A 19,125-nucleotide genomic window follows, 5' to 3' on the forward strand; every position below is an offset into this window, starting at 1 on the left:
GATGGGTACAAAAAGGGGGATTGACAAGAAACTTTCTGGTCCAAGGAGCTGGTATAAAGGGGAATTGACAGGTAGTGGGAGGAGGAACAGGGAACTTTTGTGACAGGTTTTCTGAGCCTGAGAGAGTTTCAGCCTGTCAGGGGCTCATCTGTTCCCAGGGGAAAAGTTCCTGGGGACAGTTTTCTCTCCAGGATTGTGTTATTGTAAATAGATTATATTTCTCCAAACAATACTGAACAGATGTTCTTGGTGAGTTTTCTCTGGTCCCACCAATGGGACCAAAGGGGGTGTTGTTCCTTCTACCAATCAGGGTAACCTGGTGGGAGAATCTTTATAAGGGTTGAGAAAACCCTGAAATAAAGGCTTTCTTTGCCTCACGAAGCAGATGTGTGTGTCAGATTATCTGAAGAATCCTCAATACATTGTGTTCATCAGCGACAAACTTTCTGGATATAGGGGTAGGTCTAGGGGAAAACAGATGTCAAGGTAGGAATGTACAACTTAACAATATAAGGGGGAATGGAACAAACCATTTGTAAATTAAATACACTACAAAATAACAAAACACAGGTCTAGGGAGAGCTTGACCCAATTTCAAAAACAGTTGTAGTCTCTCAGGGTGTTTTGTTCCCTTCCTTGCAGCTGGGAGCAAACAAAAGCAGTGGCCTTCCTCATGTTCCCTTTGCTCTGAGAATTTTGTAGTATGATTGCTGTGACTTCCACGTGATCATATCCCACTGTAAAACTAAAGGTGAGAAATTAAATATCTTTATTTCCCTTTGAGAGAGTTCTGAATGCTTCTACTGCCATTTGAACTATTTACTATTGCTCCTGTTTCCTGTTCTCCACCCTGTGTAGTATCAGATGCAGCCACTTTCCTTTTGGACTTGGAAGAGCTGGGTGGAACTCATAGGCTGTGGACACCACTCCCAGGGCCAGCAATCAAGGGCACAGTTCAGTCCTCTTGACTTGGGACAAGCCAAGTTTCTTTTTAACTGTGGTAATAAAAACCACTGCCTTTAGGTACTTGCCTAAAACAAAATCACTCTTAAATTTATCTATCTTCACACTTTACTGCACAGGAAAACATCCTGCTTATTTGTGTATGATAATTTGCCATTGTGTTACATTAATCATATAGAGGTTTGGAAATGAAGGCAATTTATTTTGAAGGTGTGAACAACCCTACATCATTTCTCATTAGCAAATGATGGATATTAACCTGCCTCAAAGAAATGTAAGAACTCCTAAGAGTGTTTACTGCAGTTACTGTGTGCCAAATAAAGCCAGAGAAAATCTAGTTTTGCAGGTTTTGGGGATGTCATTATGATAGGAGAGTGAACAGATGAAGGATGCCATTGTTGGAAGCCAGCTCTGGGGCTGTGGCAGCTTGGGAAGCAGGATGGCAGAGGTTTGTTAGAGCCGTGCATGTGAAGGCAGCTGGAGCTGCACAGTGAGGTCTGGGAGCCTGTGCTATTCTTTATCACAGTGGTCTCTTGAAACAATGGGCAATTTCACTGGGTAGCAGCGAGTTTCAGACCACGCAGTAACCAATCTGGGTTTGTGTTTCAGCTTGCATAGAATACAGAAACAAAGCTTATACCACTTAAGTGCCTCTCAATTGGATTTGCCTCCTCAGTCCTATTTTCTTGGTATTGCCTCCACGTATCCTGTATCTACTAAAGCAAGGAAATGGGATTCTACATCTGAGATGTTTCCCAGTCAGCCTGGGTGAGCTGTGTTGGTCTGGAAGGCTTTGACCTGGCCCAGTTTGAGGCATCTGCATCCCATCAGGGACAGTGCAGGGCTGGCACAGCCCGGGTGGTGCCGGGTGTCCCGGAGGCTGTATCGGCTCCAGACAGGATTGCTGAGGCCGGGGGGACTGCCCCGGTGCCCCTGCGGCCAGCCCGGCACCGCCCACCCGCTCCTCACGGGGCTGCCCTGGGCGGAGCGTGGAGCCAGGCCCCTCCCTCAGCCGGCCGGGCCCCTCCGCCCTCAGCCCCCGCCCGCTCCGGCCCGACCCTGCGCGCCAGGGAGCCCGGCGGACGCGGTAAGCCCCCTCAGTCCCCTCAGCTGGCAGCGCCTCCGCAGCTTCCCCTGTCCGTGTTCCTCTGGGTCCGTCACTTGCCCTGAGTCGCCCTCATGGCGCTCCCGCTCCGTGTCCTGCCCGTGCCGCGGTTCAGGGGCTGAGGTGTTGCGGCTGTGCAGCCCCTCTGGCCGGGCAGCTCCGGGGCCTGCGGCCGGTCCCTGCCGCGGGGCTGCCGGGGTACGAACCTCTGGCCTCCTCACGGTGTCTGCACTGGCTCTGTGAGTGCCCGCAGCCGCCAGCCGGGGGGAAAGGCAGCTCCCCACAACATCCCCGCCACGGGCAGCTTTATCCCCGAGCAGGTCCCACAGGGCCCGGGCCATGCAGCGGTTCCACGGGTGCCCCTGTTGGTGTCACACACCGCTCGCTCAGGTGCTGTTCCTGTCCGAGGCCATCGGGGACGGCTGGTCCAGGGTTCAGGCTCAGTTTGCTGTTGGTATTCAGCGAATGCTGTGCAACTTCCATCATTCATCTGCAAGTTTCTTCCTGCCTTTCCCCTCAAACAACTTCAATTGGCTTTCTTTGCACCTGTTCCTCTGGCCGATGAGCCGGGTGTCCTGGAGCAGCACAACACGGAGGAGGGGATGGGTTTGGCCTGGCCTGCATCCTTGTGGAGAACAGTCAAGAAGGAAGATGTGAATTAGAGGGTGGAAATCTGTGGCGATTGCTCCTGCTTTGGCTGATCAGCCAAAGTGCTGATTTACACCAGCTGCAAAAAGACCAAAATCGCAATGCTCACCTGCCTAGTGTGTGAGGGAAATGCTCAGTTCTGACTCTTTTCTGAAATACCAGTTTGTTTCAGCCTTTCCTGTGCCTTTCAATTGCTTGTATGAGAAACACAGATCGCTGAGGCGAGGTCTCCTTTGACTTTGGGGCAGTGATGTGAGTTATATGCAGCACTAATCCTTGAAGGCGCCTGAGGGACGGGGAGCAGGGTTGTGCCCGTTCCATGCCAGCGTTCCTTGCATTGCGGGCTTCCCCTGTGCCCCGAGTGTCCAGGCTGTGCTCCCACCCAGCTCATCGCTCAGGCATGCCGGCCTTTGGGATCCCTGCCCTTGGCTGGCAGCTGCAATTAGCTGCAGTGCCAATGTGGTTGGTACATATGCTTGAAGTGGAGGCTTGGAAATACAGTCTGGGGTTATTCGCCACACCACTGCAGAGTAAATTTGGGAGGTCAGAAAGGGAGCTCTTGAGAGTTAGTGGTAGGAGCAGTGATTCTATAATGGGGCTGAATTGCAAAGATGCTGGGTGTGTTTTGTGCAGTAGTAGTAGTAATTGAAAGTATATTAAAAGTAAAGAAAGTAAAAATACCTGTATTACAGCTAGTTATTGTTGACTCAATTTCCTGGCAGAAATATATTTGTTTTCTGATAGGAAAATGTTTCAGTGAAAGTAAGAGTTTGCTGAAATTAATAGAATTTTAAACGGTGCTACACTTGTTTGAAAGCAGAGGGTAAAACCCACTTGGGTTGTTTGGGGGTTTCTTTGCTGTTGGAATTGCTTAGTCTTTTGTGGGATAGAAGAAAAAAGAAAGAAAGGTGAAAAAAGGAATGAAAGTGAAAGAAGAAAATACTTTAATGCTTATAAAAATCTATTTAGTATAAAACACCAAAACTAGAAGACAATGTAACTTTGTTTAATGGGTTTGGGGTTTTGGGGTTTTCTTTCCAGATCATTAATATAAAACAGTCTGGTTTTGATTCTGAATTGATTATGGTTATTTTTCAGTATTATAAAACAGTTAATACGGGAAGTTTTTACTTTGGTCTGTTCTAATGGGTTTGAGATTTTGGTTTAGTGTAACTAATGTTTTGTAATATAAAAGCGTGCCAAGGGAATGATGCATTCATTCAACAAATGTGCAGTTTGGCAAAGAGTTTAATGATTCAGTTTATGTCAGGTGTATTTGAGAAAGTCAGATTATTCAGCTGTTACCTCAGTCACTTGAAACTGGTTTCCTTAGGACAGAAGAAACACTAAGCAAAAAAAATGCAAGGCTGTTGGCAAGGGAAGTGCTCCAACAGTTTTGTTCTCCTCTGATTTCTGTATTCTGCTCTTGTTCACTGGTGGGTGGATATTTATCATGGGTTTGACATGTATAAACCAGTCAGTGATTATCACATAATTTGTTAATGACAGGCTAATAACTTACCTGTGCAGGGAAAACTTCATTACAGGGGAGAAATACAACTCCTCTTGAGAGGGATTCTGTCACTTTCTGCAGAAGAGTGGGTTTCTGTAGATTGATGCAAGACAAGCTGCACTAAAAAGGGCCCTTCTGTACTGCAATAATAATGTCTTTTTCCAGGGATTGTACTGATATTAAGTATGTGTGTAAAAATATATACTGGAAACTGTGATTTCTTAGGGTAAATATGATCCTATTTTGTGGTCAGGCAGAGTTTAGGAAGAATGTTAAGAGATGAGGCAGGACATGTTTCTAGTGCCTGAAAGTTTCTAGTGCCTGAAACTGCCATCTCAGAGCCTGTATCCTATTTCTGGGTTTGCTACAGCTTTGTTTCATGTCTGTAGTAAAACCATTCACACAGGATAAGCAGTACTTTGCTGCCTTATGGTATTTGGCCTATGTTAAGGAGAGTTGGATACAGCAATAAAAGGTGATTATGTGAGGAGAACTTCTATTTCAGATGAGTTTTAAGTGTGTGAAGGTTATCTTTTGCTGGCTTACCCCCTTGTGTTGTGCCAATGGCAGTTGCTTTGGGTCATCAAGAGTTTGATCTATTTTGGGCATTTGCTAAGTGTGATTGTTGAGTGAAAGCCAGGGAGAGAGATCTGTGGAAGGCAGGATAGGATAACATGAAGTGGTAAGTCATGGGAAACACCAGTGCATCAGAGGGTACCACTAGGGGTCTGAACACTGTGCAACAGCTTTGTCCTCAGCCTTTTAAAGCAAGGCTCTGGGCTTGGATGGGATGGATCCTTTGTGGGAGCTTTAACTTACTGTCACAGTTCTGATGTATAACTGAAATACTCCTCATCATCTGACAGTGGTGCAGCTGTGGCTCTAAGTGTTGATGTAGTCGCCCTTCTGCTTGACATAAAGCAGTCAAGAATTTTTTCTCCTAATGTTGGTTTTGCTAACCATATATATTTATGTAGAAGTACTAGGAGACTTTCTGTTCCTTTGAAGTAATAGAAGGAGCGTGTTTGGAAAGGAATTGACACTCAACATGCCACCCATGTATTAGAAGACAATGGTTTGTAAAAAGGGTTGGGGCAAACAAAGCAACCAATCTTTTTTCTGAGGTGAGTGAATGATGGCAGCTTGGGTGTGTATTGAGGAATTGTTAGATTTTTACAGTGTATTTTCTGCTTACATTACCTGCTTTTGCTGGAGAAAAATCTTCAATTTGTATGCCTTTCAGTTTGACAGGAATACTGCAATTGCTCTTGGATATTTAGTCCTGTTTTATGGGTCTGCTGAATCTTCTTGCAACACTGAATTGAACTTATTTCTAAAGGATCAAAACATAGCTTTGTTTGCTTGTGAAATATGCTTTACAAAATGGACCAGTCAGATGCCAATGACTGCAATTTAAAAATATGCAGGAGCTGTATAGAGGTGTAGAACTTGGAAGTCCCCAGTGCATCTGAAGGAAGCAGTGTAGTGGATTCACAAAGCAAAGCACATTACATTGACAAGATATGCTGTTGGGTGTACAGATGTGTGAGAATAACAATATGTCTCAATGTAGTGTTACAGAGACTTAGCCCTTGCAAGATGTAATGAATGTCATTCTTCATTAATATCCTAGTTGCATCATCCTTGAGCATCAATGAAAGACCAAGTATGGCTCTCTTCAAGCAACAGAAGGTGGAGGATGTTTATGAAATTGAGGAAGAGCTGGGAAGGTAAGGTCATACTGGTGACACCACATGATTCTAAAGGCTGACACATGGGGATGTTTGCTTCTTCCTTCTGCATGATAGCCAGTTACAATATATAGCAATAAAACACACACCTTGACAAAGACTGCACTTTGGATGGGATTTTTTGGTAGTTTTTGGGTTTTTTTCTTTAGATTAAATATGCTAACTGTTTTTCCTGTTCCTTTACTTGCAACTAGGACAACAAAAGGTATGTTTGCATTATATTTTGTATATCAGTGTCACCTGTGTCTGTGCTTTAGACTTCAGTTCTGGTGCCCATTCTCTGAGCCAGCTGGGAAGCAGGAGCTTGTGGTGCTGTCACCACAGACGCAGCACTTTTACTTGTTCTGTTGTTTTGAGCAGCACTCCACAGCACTGTTGTTCTCAGCTAGCTCTAAGCACTGACATCATATGTTCATTTGTGCCTGCAAAAAAAAGGTGCATGTATTCCTGAAAGGCTTTACCTCTCAAATCTTCAGCTGGACTAGTTAATGCTTGTATACAGCTTTTAATGTATAAAGGTTTATCCACAGGTGTGTAATTACCAACTGTTACTGTGCTTAACCATGAGCACCTGCTTAAACACTGCTGGGTTTGTGGACTGGATACCCCAGGACTCCCAGTTAATGAGCAACATACAGTGCTCTGGGTGAGGATGGCTGGTTTCCATTCAGTGTCCAACCCTCTAATGCTTTCATCTTTATATGCAAATAAATAAATTAGGGCTGTACAGAGGTTGGCTTCATTCCCAATGTCTGGCAGTTGTTTTTGATAAATGATAAATGAGTGTGTATGTGCCATCACCCCTTTTTAAGGGCCAGTAATTAGTTCTATTAAAACACTTCAGTTGGTGCTGTGTCCCTGCTGATTTTTTTTTCCCACTTTCAGCTCTTGCATCTTTAGAGTTATTGAGAAGACTTCTTTTAAAGGGAGAGGGGTTGAGGTTGGTTTGTTTGTTTTCCATTCCCTTCCCTCTCAGGAAGGCCATAACTATTAAATTTCCTATAACTGCTTACTCTTAAGTATTGCCTAGTACTAGTAGAGAGTATCAGTCTTACAGTGAAAACCTGACAACAGTGAGCAGTAAAAAAAATTCAGTGTGTGTATGTGGGGTGTAAGAGGTGTGGTTTTTAACTTAGGAGGCCCTAGGTTAAACAGCCAAACTAAAATGAGAAGCTAGAGACTGAGTAGTTTATTTTTACTTCAGTTTCTAAATTGGTTTTGGGTATCTTTGGAGTTGATGAACATCATTCTCCAAGCTGATGGATACTGGGGATTTTGAAAGGAGAAGTGTAGCTGAAACAATCTGGCAAAGGCTGGCCATTGCTGCTTGAATCAGCCTGAGAGGCTGGTCAAGGTTTGTGTGGTCAGAGCAGCCCTCCTCCTCTCCAGGCTGCATGTATAATGTCACACTGTCAGTGTGTTTTCACTTTCAAGTTTTGTGTGTTAAATGTGCAGTGTCAACTGGGTCCTCACAGCTCTTTATCTCTGAGCAGTACCTAGTGATAAGGGCCAGTGACAAATGGTATCTTGCTTTGGTTGAAGGAAGTTAACATGCTGGACAGATTGCAGTGCCTGATCTTTTCCAATGCTGACCAATGCCCTTAGAATCTGTAGATGCCTTTCATTAGTTCAGTTTGCAGCAAGCTTTTACTTACTGACAGGTAGAGGTAGGTTAGAGGATTCACTTATTATCATTCTGGCATCAGAAGTCAAAAAACAAATGTTTTCACACAACATCTGTGACAAATCTGTCCTGTTCTTGTCCTCCTCTCTGAATTTGTCACTTCTTATGAACAAAACTAGTTGTTAACATAGGCCTAGTGCTTGTTCTAGCTGTTGATCTGTTTATCTAGCACCTGTTTATCTGAAAGTCTTTGTGCAGCACTCAGGAAAGGATGCTCTCACCACGGGCTGCAGAGGCTGAACTCTCTGGTTTGGTGATGAAAGGAGGCACTTCCTGTTTGTGCTGCATTGAGGGTGACCACAGCTAAGCTCCCCAGCTCCAGCTGTGTCAAACTCTGCACATGGAGAGTGTGGGCTGGCACAGCCCAGCCTCATCATCCTCGGAGTCCCTGCAGAGCTGGAAGCAGCTGGCAGGGGGCTGCCCATGCAGTTGTCTCGTGTGCCAAGGCAGGGCTGTGAGAGAAGGCGTTTTGCAGAGAAGGGGGCAGGTTTTCCATGGCTGAAGCTGTGTGCCCTGACCAGCTGTTTAGCTCCAACATTCCATCAGTCTTTCAAATATTAATCTTATACCAACCTCTGTTGCTCAATTTCTCCAAAGGGTACACAAAGGGAGCAATCTGTCAGGCATATGGCATTAGAGACAACTTGCTGATGGCCTTGTTCATTATAACAGCTCTGTTTGGGAAGCTTAGCATGGCCTATGCTGAATGTGTGCATTACTTCAAATACACATACATAATTGCTTTCCTCAAGATAGTATCAGTCACTTTCTGTGGGGACTGAGGTTCTCTAGCCATAGCTGAAAGGAAGCTTAAAAAGAGGACTATCTAAAGTGAATCTAGCAAGTTTCAACATTATAAAGAAATAATACAGCTTTAACAATTCAGGCTGTTTTGAGGAGGGTCCTGGCCTAAGCTATTTGCAGGGATGTTAATAGCATGCCAAATCAGTGGAAATACTAATAATAATAAGTGAATAATAATAATAAGTGAAGACTTACTTTTCTTCTGGGGAATAGGCAGCAGGTCAAATACGAATAATTGCTGGTTCTTGTGGCAAGGGAAGTGATGGCTGGAGACACCAAGAATGAAAAGTCTTAAATCAAGGGCAGAGTAGGTCCTGAGAAATAAGAACTGCCCTGCTGAGCTAGGGATATAGTTTCCAGGAAAGTGACAGCAATAAAGTTCACTGGAAAGCCTTTAATATAATATTTCAATTGTTGTTTAGTTGTGTGTTGGGTAGTTGTGGCTTGCTGAACAAAAAGTGTTGTGTGAATGTGCAGGAGCCCTTTCCAGCTGTACTAGCAAACACTGATAATGGTGGTAGGTACTGGAATTTGAGATGTGCAGTGTGATTTATAAAAGGATTAGAGTCATTAATCTATTACCTAAATGTGGTGCCAGCCAGGCTGTGAGAGCTGATGACATTTGTGACTTATGGGCAGTGTCACTGTTATGTGTCAAGCTGGGGCTGAGGGTAGGAAGTGTCATGGAGCTTTTCCCAGAGTGTTTTGTGACAGTGCCCATTGAGAAAGTGTATTCCTGCAGAGTGGTGTGTTCCTGGCACTGATATCCTGGCCCAGTGGCCTGCTCCTGCAGTTCAGCCCTGCATCATGCAAGGGCTCACACTTAACAGAGAAAAACAGACAAACCTTAGAGTGAGATTTCTGGGCATGGAAGTCTCCCCCTTTCCTTCACTGTTGTCTTTTCACTGTAGGGAAGGGGCTCTGCCTTCCTCCACTGTGTGGGCCAGCCTTACCACCTGCCACTCCAGTTTCTTGCCTGTCTCAGTAACTGGGCTCTATGCTCATCCCTCATCTGTTGGGCCAGTCAACACCTTCAGGGAGAAAATAATCACTGATTTCTGTTGATTAATTTGGGCATAATTAAGCCTCCAGTTTCTCAGGCCCTGATGACCTGATCTGTGGTTTCATGGTTAAAGCCGAGCTAATCTTTCCTCGGTGGCTTGTTATGCCTCCTGTAGTTCCCTATCTCCAGCTACAAGTTCTTGTTTCCTCTCTGCTTGTGTGTGGAGGATCAACTCTGGGAGAGGAGAATCCCCATTTTCTGGGTGAAACTTTAATGGACAGCAAATGCAGCATTTTACCAGTGGACCATGGGACCTTGGAGCCTGGCACAAGTTCTGACAGTGTAACTAGGTGTTTGTTTATGTAGTGGAAACAAAAAGCAGAGAACCCAGGTATTCCTTGTAGGGCAGGAACCTGGAAATCTAGGATACAAAAGTCATGGTGCCCAGCTAGTTGGATTCTCCCTGCTAAACAGAGGGCTGTGGTTGCAGCTGGGAAAGTTACCCTTAATAATTACACCACACAATATCTTCATACCAGGAATGTTTTTTTCTAACTGTAGAAATTGCTCAGTACTGTGCTTTCTCAGACGTGAACTTTAACTCTGTTCTTTGAATAGTTTGCACTTTGAATTAGTTCTTTAAATTTTGAAGAATAACTTTGGATTATTTTATCTTACAACACACACAGAACAGGTCTTTGTGTTTGATGCAAAATTAATTTAATTCCTGAGGACTACCCAGGTCCTCAAAACCAGCACTTCTGTTAATATTTCTTGTTCCAAATCTTCTAAGTCATGTTTCGTGTATGTGAATCTTCTGCTGAAACAGTTTTGGCATCTGGTACTTGGTCACAATCACTGCGGTTGTTATCAGCTATCTGATACAGTCACTGTTCTTGATTTTTTTTCTTTTTAATTCCTCTATCAGGTTTCCCTACTAGTTTTCAATGCTACCCTGTTTCCAAAATAAAATATTTGTTTCAGAAAGTACAGAGAAGATGAAAAGTTTTGTATGTTTTTTTCCTAATAACAAAGTTTCTCTACCTACAGTAACAGAGAAGAGCTGGCCTCGGCCTTACTTTGTAATAAAGTCACCCATTCCTTATCATCAGCATCCACCTTGATAATGGAAATGATCTCAGTGTTTCTCCTTAGTCCATGTTGGGCTTTGAGAGTGTAATTAGGGATGAAAGACCTGTGTGGCTGTGCTCACAAAGCTCAAATTTTGTAATGTATTTAAACACTGAATATTAATCTCAGGAGAAAGACATTGCATATTAATCCCAATCTTTGTTTTACCATTTCTGTAAAAATGAAACTTTTTTTTCCATTTTGCATTGCACTAGAAAGCAGATGGAAGTTTCAACAGCTGAGAAAATATACTCTGTATAGTATTAATTCCATACTTTTAAAATGAAAAATATTACTTGTGAGTCAAAGTGCACATGAAACAAACATAGTGCAGCTCAAATTCTAACAGTGATAAAGCACTGGACAGGCTGTTAACATCTAATGCAGAACTGAACTCACAGGTACTTGTCTGATGGTCAAGCTTAATTTATCTCAGGTAACATCTATTAATCCTTGTTAACACTCTATACCAGCAGTTTGAACCAGGGTGAAGACCTGGTGTAATAGCTGAGCAGTGAAATGGGAGTTTCAGCAACCCTTTGCAGATTTGACCTTGGAGATAATTTCCTAAAATCTTCAATGAAATGCTACCATTGTTTCCATCTGTTTGATACATAGGGAAGGAGAAAAGTAATTTAACTATTTGGCCATAATACTGCTCTCCTCTTACAACTCATGTGCTCCTAGGTCTATTACTCTCAGTCCATATCTAGGTTGGTTTGGACCTTTACACACACAGGTGCAGTGTGCTAACCTTCCTCATGCACATTACCTCTGCCCTGCTGTGGCTGCACATGGCGAGAGGAACAGCTTATCAGATCAGCTATTCCTGCTGAGCATGAGTCAGCTGTGACCTTCCCTGTCTCTCTGCACTCTGCTCATTGCCTCTCCAAGCACTGATACTCAATCCAAAAGCTAGTTCTGATAAGCAGGGAATAAAATTTGCATTTTATTCTTGAGCTTCAGATTACACAAAAAACTTGCCAGGCTATCAGGAACTTGGCAGAACTGCTGGGCTCATGCTCTATCACTGCTGACTCTGCACCTCCAGTCCCAGGAGGAGCTGATAAGGGCCACATTGATAGTCACTGCGGGATTGGGAGCTTTCCAAAAACATTGAACAGTTTCAGGAGATGCTGTTGATGACTCAGTAGGTGGCACAATTTCTTGTGACTCGCAGCTAAGGACCCCACAAGGTGTTTAAGGTATTCTTAAATTGTGTTACTGTACAGATAGCTTGTAATAATTCATAGCATAAGTGTGTGTTGGTGTCCACACATGCAGGGGAGCAATAAGAGATTACAAGGGAATTGGTATTGTAATAGTTATAGTCTGGGACAATTATTTATGTCAAAGGAGAAGACAGGAATTCCTATGCTGTGTCATTGTTACTTTTGTAAGCTTTTGCATAAACAGAAATGTACAAAATCCACAGTATCACTGGAATTTCTAAATGCAAAAGTGACTGTGTTCGTTCTCAAAATCAACACTCATAAAAAAATATTTTCCCCTGAACTTTGACAAAATTTGTCCCTAGAGAGGATTGAAGGAAACAAACACAGGAATATTTATATCATGTTTCTTCAGGAAGTTGGAACCAAGCAAGATGCATGTGTTGCAAATTTATGATCATACAAACAAGAAAAACACGAAACCCATTTTACACAAGCAGCTCTCAACACTGCAAAACAAACTCTAAGTAGAATGTTTAAGTCAAGTCTGGAGATTTTGTAGTGGGAATTTCTCTACAGATTGCATGGAACGATAAAGCAGGAGAAATATGAATCAATTAAAGCATGTGACAAATGTCCACAGTCTTGATTCCATTTGTGAATGATTATTCCTAAAGGGATAAGTACACTTGGCCCATCTGTTCCTGCCTCTCTCCTGAGAAGGGTGTAGGATATGTATGAAAGTGAAAGCCTAAAATAAGTATGTCAGGCTGCCTGGTATTTGTTTGAACTCTGAAATGAGAGGCTGTCTCTGCCATAGGGTGGGAGCCTTTGAGAGCAATTGAGCACCAAGTGACAGCCTTAGTTTTTCATTTCTTTGCCTTTGTATGTTTAAGACAGACACCAGTTGGATGTCTGTGTTGATGAAGCACTAAGTACAACGTGTAATGAGGTGCTGAATATAATTGCTGTGCATGCTGCATAATTTAAATGCCAACTGTACTTGCATTTTTGTATTTCTCATTTACCAAGCCAGTGAATGATATAATATTATAAACAACATCAGCCAGTGCTTATACAGTGTAGTCACGGGGTGGGGGTGCACTTCATGAATTTGTTTGTGATTCTTTTAAAGAAACCCTGTCTGATAAAATCACAGTAGCTAAAGGTTATGGCTACCTGTGGGATGAGTCTTTTCCTTCCGAGTCTGGATATAATGTCCTGAATAAGGAAGCAGCTGATACTAAATGTATACTCTGGGACTTGAAATCTGCCAATTCATAGGAGATAAGGTGCTAATTTTGCAGTTGGACTACATTAGGAGCCATGGTGAGGAAAATTTTATTAGTAAATTGCAAATTTGTGCCTTTTAGTCTTAGTGCAGCCACTGTACTATTTGGTACACTGGGAAATTCTTAGTCCTTGAGGTGCAGTGAGAAACCTGCACTTACTCTAGTTATATTTACAGCCAAATTATCAAATGAATGCATAAATACGAATAAACATTTTTTTTTAAATTTGAAAATTAGTTACTGGAGGCCAGTTTTGCATTTCCAAAGATTCCAAATCATTCCTTTGAGTTCTTCTCTAGAGACTATTCTTAAAACAAATATTTTAGTGTGTGTATGTGTTCTTTCAGAACTTCCAGTGGTGTGTTGCAGACTTGAATGTCTTAAGCATTACTGAGTGAAGTAGCAGTAACTTGAACCTTTTGAGGCAGATCTTACTCATTTAAACATGAACTGTATTTTAGAGGTTTTAACTCTTTTTATCATCCTTTATTATTATCAGTCATTGTTTGGCTTTGCTAAATTTCAGACACTGTAGGAGATTACCTTGTTAAGCCCTACTGCCTTTGACTGCAGAGTCCTGACAGTCCTCACTCTTGTACCACCAACAAGCTCAGTAGTGCTCAGTGATGCTGTTAAGGGCTTGCAGGATCAGGCTTTGTATGGGACTGGCTTATTTGCAAAGCTGTCATATAAAAGCCTCAAGAGTATTTTTGTTGTCTCCTTGTCCTCGCAGTGGCCAGTTTGCTATAGTGAAGAAGTGTCGAGAGAAGAGCACAGGGGTGGAATATGCTGCCAAGTTCATCAAGAAGCGCCAGAGCCAGGCCAGCCGGCGCGGGGTGAGCCGGGAGGAGATCGAGCGCGAGGTCACCATTCTGCAGCAGATCCTGCATGCCAACATCGTCAAGCTGCATGATATCTACGAGAACAAGACAGACGTGGTCCTCATCCTGGAGCTGTGAGTAAGGGCCCTTCCCTGCAGGGATGGCTGAGGTGAATAGAAAACAGAGAGCACTGCAGAGGCTGCTGGAGCACAGGGGTGCTGATAAATGGAGCTGTTGCATTCTCAAGCTTCAAAAATCTTGGCAAGAGCACTCACTGACTGAGGTTGGTGGTAAACAGGCCCCCCAGCTCATCCAGGTGCCCTGGGGATACAGGTGCACCTTAACATCAGCTGAGGTCCTTTGATACTGAGCCAGGGAATCTTAATAACTTGAAAACAGTTTACTGGGGGAAGGATTACCTCGTGTCTGCCTAAGAGCATGAACCTTGGAGGAAGTACAAGTGGCTGCTGAATGCTTGTTTCATTTTTCTTCCTGCTTTCATCTCTTTCAATGCATGTGAGGCCATTAAGCCTTTTCCAAAATTCACAGCCATTTTCATTACTCCCGTATTTTCCTCATTTAGATCAGCTAGGGAAGAAAAGGGGAAGAGGGCAAGGAAAGGGGGTTTTTAATCACTAGGAATTGACTGTTGAGGGTGAATAGCAGCAGGATGGGAATGAAGAAGAGCTCTTTTCTCTTGTGCCACCATATGAGAGAGAAAACCACTACCATTTAGGTCCCGCTGACAAGTGGACCTCCTCACCCCTACATGCAAAATGATGCAATTTTTCAGTGTGTATGGGGCAGGAAATACAGTCACTGTGGTTGAAGTTAGGTAGAAAAGCCCTCTCCCTAGCCTTATTGCATGTTAGCATGAACTAAAGAGAAGAGGGAAAATACACCAAGGAGCTCTCAAGTAAATATCCTGTGATCCCTGTTCTTGCAGGCTGCAGTTTCTTCAGTTGTGCCTTGGGCACAGCTGGTTGCCCAGGATGTTGGTGACATTGCCATTGGAGCAAATTCCCTGGTGTGCCCTGAGCAGCTGACCCAGCTGGTTTAAGTGTCCAGTGTAGGAGGCAGCAAGAGAGAATGAGAATTAAATAGCTCCAGTCTGGGCAGCTGAACTATTTTCTGACGTTGCTTGTGTAGCAGAAGAGGTTGCTCTGAAGGGAGTTCCAGTCTCCTCCAAGCAGGAAGGTATCCTCAAACACCCTGAGCAGAGCAAAGGGCTCTGCCAAAGTGGCTCAGCCTGGGAGCTCTCCTGAAGTGAGAGTTCTGCAGGACTGGGGCTGGGCTTTGGTCTGGCCTCAGGGAGATTAAAGAGGACAGTTTAAGAAACAATCACCATGGAGATTTTGCAGGGTAGAAGAGGAAGAGAGAACAGTGTGCCTACATCCAGAAAAGTACAAGAACATACCCTAGTCCAGCTGGCTTCCTGATGACCGGATGGAGTGTTTGCCAGAGGTGATTGCTTAAGTGCACTCTGAGTAAAAATCATTAAATAAATGGGACTCACCTGCTCACTGTATGCAGATTTCACCAAGCAACTACCAGGTTTTTCTTACTGATTTCTGTACTGGTTTGTAACAGTAGTCTATTAACTGTTGCACTGCTGAACCAAGGCCTCTAAACCTACTACAATATGGAAAGGAGACAGTGTTCTCTGTTGTACAGGGTACAACCAAACCTGTCCAGAAAGGCTGATGGTAGTGCTGAGACCCTTGGTAGGTGTCACCTAGAAAACCAAATCAAGAGATCAAGTAATAGTGTCTCAGGTTGTATAACTGAGATTAATAGGAACAAGAAGGTGGCAGCCAAAGACAGCAGTTGCAACATATTTCTGGGTCATATAAGTCTGTTTTTCATTTGCCAGCCATTTAGTTGTAACAATGAAAGCATTAAGTGACTTCTGCCCAGGTGAAGTGTTGTTCCTCACATTGCTTAGAAAAGTTTCCAACTACGTGAGAGGTGTGAAAAAAATACCTGGTAATCAATGAGCAAGTCACTATGTCCAGCCTCTGGAACAACAAGGCATGTTGTCACCCACAGGAGCAGCAGGGGAAGCTAAGACACAAATCCAATGTTTTTGTGGCTTTTGACATGCTGTTCTTGTTTGCAGCCGACTTGTCCTTGCAGATCTTGTAGCTGTTGACAGTAGCTTCCTCTGAACGAGGCAGAGTAGGGAATCACCATGTTGTCACCACCAGTGTTGTGTAGGAGCCTGGAGTCAGAGAAGCAATTCCCCAAAGACCCCTGGAGCACCCAGTGTGATCTGACCTTGTTTGTGACTCACAGCACCTGAGGAACTCAAAGCATTTTGACCTCCTACTGCTTTGACAGGCAGTTCATTGCGCAACAAGGCTGAGAGCTTGTTTTCCAAAGTGACTGTAGCATCTCTCAGGTCCTTTGCTTGCACTCTGAGCACAGGTGCACCAGCCCCCACGAGTAACAACTGTTTTGTGGGTTCCCCCAAAAGTGAATCTGACTGAGAATAAAGAAATAATACTAATGACAGTGTGAACTGGCAACAATAAATGTGAACATAATAATGAATAATAGCTGCAAGCAATGCCTAATTCAATATTTAGGTCATCTTGTTTCAGATAAACAGAAAAATAGCGATGGAAGTCTCAGTAGAAGGCACAGAAATTAAAATAAAGTCTTATATACTAATAAGGGTGGAATGGATTTCAGTTTTGATGTGAAAACTTGTAATAACTAAGAGCACTTCCTTGATTTGGAAAAACCGTTTTTTGTACCTTCCAGCCTGCTACAATCTGCTTTCTTCTTGAGAAATTCAGCACCAAAGAAATCCTTTCCTGTTAGTTATGTCAGGCAAGAATCTGTAGTAGGACAGGGTGATGGTCATTCTGGAAAGAAAAGAGATTCTGTTGGCACATTTTACTACCTCAGGTTCTGGTGGCAACCACTAAGAAAAGTAATTCTTCAGCAGCTGTTGACTCTTACAACTTGTTCATACAAAAAAAAATGTTGAAAAATAGCAGTTGAAGTGGTTAAGTTGACTTTTTGAAATAGGTGCATGTCTGGAGATTCAGCAAACAATGTAACTCTGGTTCTGGTCCTTTGTGGTCCTTGCAGCATCAATGGAAAAGCCAGTCCTTAATTTACAAGGAAGAGAGCTGAAGCCAAAAGGAAGTTTGGGCACACCTGGGATCAGAACACAAAACTCGTGATTTTCTGTAGGAGTAGACTTTTTCTAACTGTACTGAGGTTCTTTGCTGCTTTAGTTTTCTGTGCTTACACTTACTTTACACTGGATTACAGTACAGGAGATAACAGGATGTATTTTGCAGGGTTTGTGGAGGAGAACTTTTTGACTTCCTGGCACAGAAGGAGTCTTTAAGTGAAGAAGAAGCAACCAGATTCATCAAGCAGATTTTGGATGGTGTGAATTACCTGCACTCTAAGAAAATTGCTCACTTTGATCTAAAGGTAAAGATGTTGATTTAGGCTTTGGCTGATTTGAAGCTTCTAATTTTAATATTTAATACCAGTAATGTCAGGTGGTCAATAAAGATGTAAGAATTGCAAGATGGAAATCAGAAAGCATAACTGATAGTGACTATCACATAACCTAATATGAATTCACTTAATAACTCTCTTGGATTTTAAAGGACTGTGTGTGGAGTTCAGGAAGTGTTAAATTAGACATGTATTTTTAAGCAGTGATCTGATTAGACAGAGGATGGTTCATCATTATCTCATCACTTGACAGGGCTCCATTGGTTACAGTGGAGCTACAACGGTTTATACCACCTAAGGAATAAAACAGTCCTTCAAGAGGTAGTGACAGTGACTTTTTCCATTTCAGTCTGTTCTGTCTGTTCTAAAGAAGCTTACATTATGTGTCTGTGGTGTACATATATGTCCTAGATCCATGAAAGAAAACTAGACTTGTTACCCTGAGGCTAAAACATGCTTGCTTTAATGCCTATGAGAATAAATTACTCATATGCTCTGTTTCCCAGTGTGTGAGTATGTGTTAGCAGGAGCAACTTCCATGTTAGATTCTACTGTGGAAAGGCCAGGCAGCTGCCAGCAGGGAATTAGAGTCTCTCACTGCTGCCCTTGAACTTATGATTAAGTTATGACAGATGATGAAGCATTAAAGCTCATCATGGGAGATAATTTGAAGCCATAGTTTACTCTGAAACCTGTGAATTCGGGCCATGGATGGGAGTAGCTAAGGCTGAGAAATTTAGTTGAAGAAAGAACTTCATGAAATATGTTGTATCTGGTAAAAAAGTAAAGTCTGTGGTTAAACATGTTAGTTTTGATTTTGCAGTTCAAGCTTCAGCTTTTTCTTACAATGCTTTGAGGAATTTCACATGTTCTTTTAATAGCTTGCTATCATATATGATCTAAGACCTCTGATCCCAGCTCTTGGCATTTTCTGGGACTGCTCAGCTGGTAAATCCTGGATCTTTCCTGGCCTTGTTGCAAATGTGAATTTAGTCTCATAGAGAAGTTACTTTTTCCTTCCCTGAATAGGTTCAACATTTAAATAAAACATCTTCCATTGGCTTACAATAGAGTATAGAGTCAACTGGGCAAATATTGTGAAGTGTGAGTTCCAAGAACAGATAAGTAAAATTGCTGTCAACAAAAATATTGTGCTGTGCAGTTGTCACTCAGGGCTGGGCAGTAGCATTCTGTCTGCAAACACCTGACCTGCTTCAGCTGCCTTCTACCTCTGTCAAAAGAACTGTAAATGGTTAAGCACAGATATGTGTTTCTTGTTTTATGGTGATGTATATGCAAAGGAAAAAAAAGCACTTGATAATTCTGTTACTTTCCAAGATATTAATATTTTAATAAGATAGATCTATCTTTTGTTATTTTTAGCCTGAAAACATTATGCTTCTAGACAAGAATATCCCTATTCCACACATCAAACTCATTGACTTTGGCTTGGCTCACAAAATAGAAGATGGAGTTGAATTTAAAAACATTTTTGGAACTCCAGAATTTGTAGGTGAGTGACACGTTCCTTTGTCTTCTATTGCAAATTCCAGAGGAAGTCAAGACATCTTGTCAAAGGTAAAAATTGAGGGATAGAAGTTGTTTCAATCAATTTAATCAATTGCTGCTGTTTGATTAAATGTTTCTTACAGCTCCAGAAATTGTAAACTATGAACCACTTGGACTAGCTGCAGACATGTGGTAAGTTTTATAATGTTAGTACTTCTTTTTCCTGTTACTCTACAGTTACTTTTT

The 19,125-nt window shown here is 42.6% G+C and overlaps 1 protein-coding gene across 3 annotated transcripts in view; it reads left to right on the forward strand.

Annotated features, from left to right (window-relative positions):
• Nucleotides 1–1,969: 1,969 nt before the first annotated feature.
• DAPK2 (death associated protein kinase 2) overlaps nucleotides 1,970–19,125 on the forward strand; it is a 32,808-nt gene continuing 15,652 nt past the window's right edge. For 2 of the 3 annotated variants that reach the window (XM_015638603.2, XM_015638599.2), the window contains exons 1-6: nucleotides 1,970–2,050; nucleotides 5,863–5,959; nucleotides 13,800–14,021; nucleotides 17,202–17,340; nucleotides 18,754–18,883; nucleotides 19,023–19,071. In XM_015638603.2, coding sequence (XP_015494089.1) covers nucleotides 5,898–5,959; nucleotides 13,800–14,021; nucleotides 17,202–17,340; nucleotides 18,754–18,883; nucleotides 19,023–19,071 — 602 coding nt within the window. In that variant the 5' untranslated portion in view covers nucleotides 1,970–2,050; nucleotides 5,863–5,897. Of the gene's footprint in view, nucleotides 2,051–5,862; nucleotides 5,960–13,799; nucleotides 14,026–17,201; nucleotides 17,341–18,753; nucleotides 18,884–19,022; nucleotides 19,072–19,125 lie in introns of those variants that run through there. The other variant, XM_033517001.1, reaches the window with a different exon arrangement.

This window comes from Parus major, chromosome 10 (genome assembly GCF_001522545.3).
Source record: "Parus major isolate Abel chromosome 10, Parus_major1.1, whole genome shotgun sequence".
NCBI lineage: Eukaryota > Metazoa > Chordata > Aves > Passeriformes > Paridae > Parus > Parus major.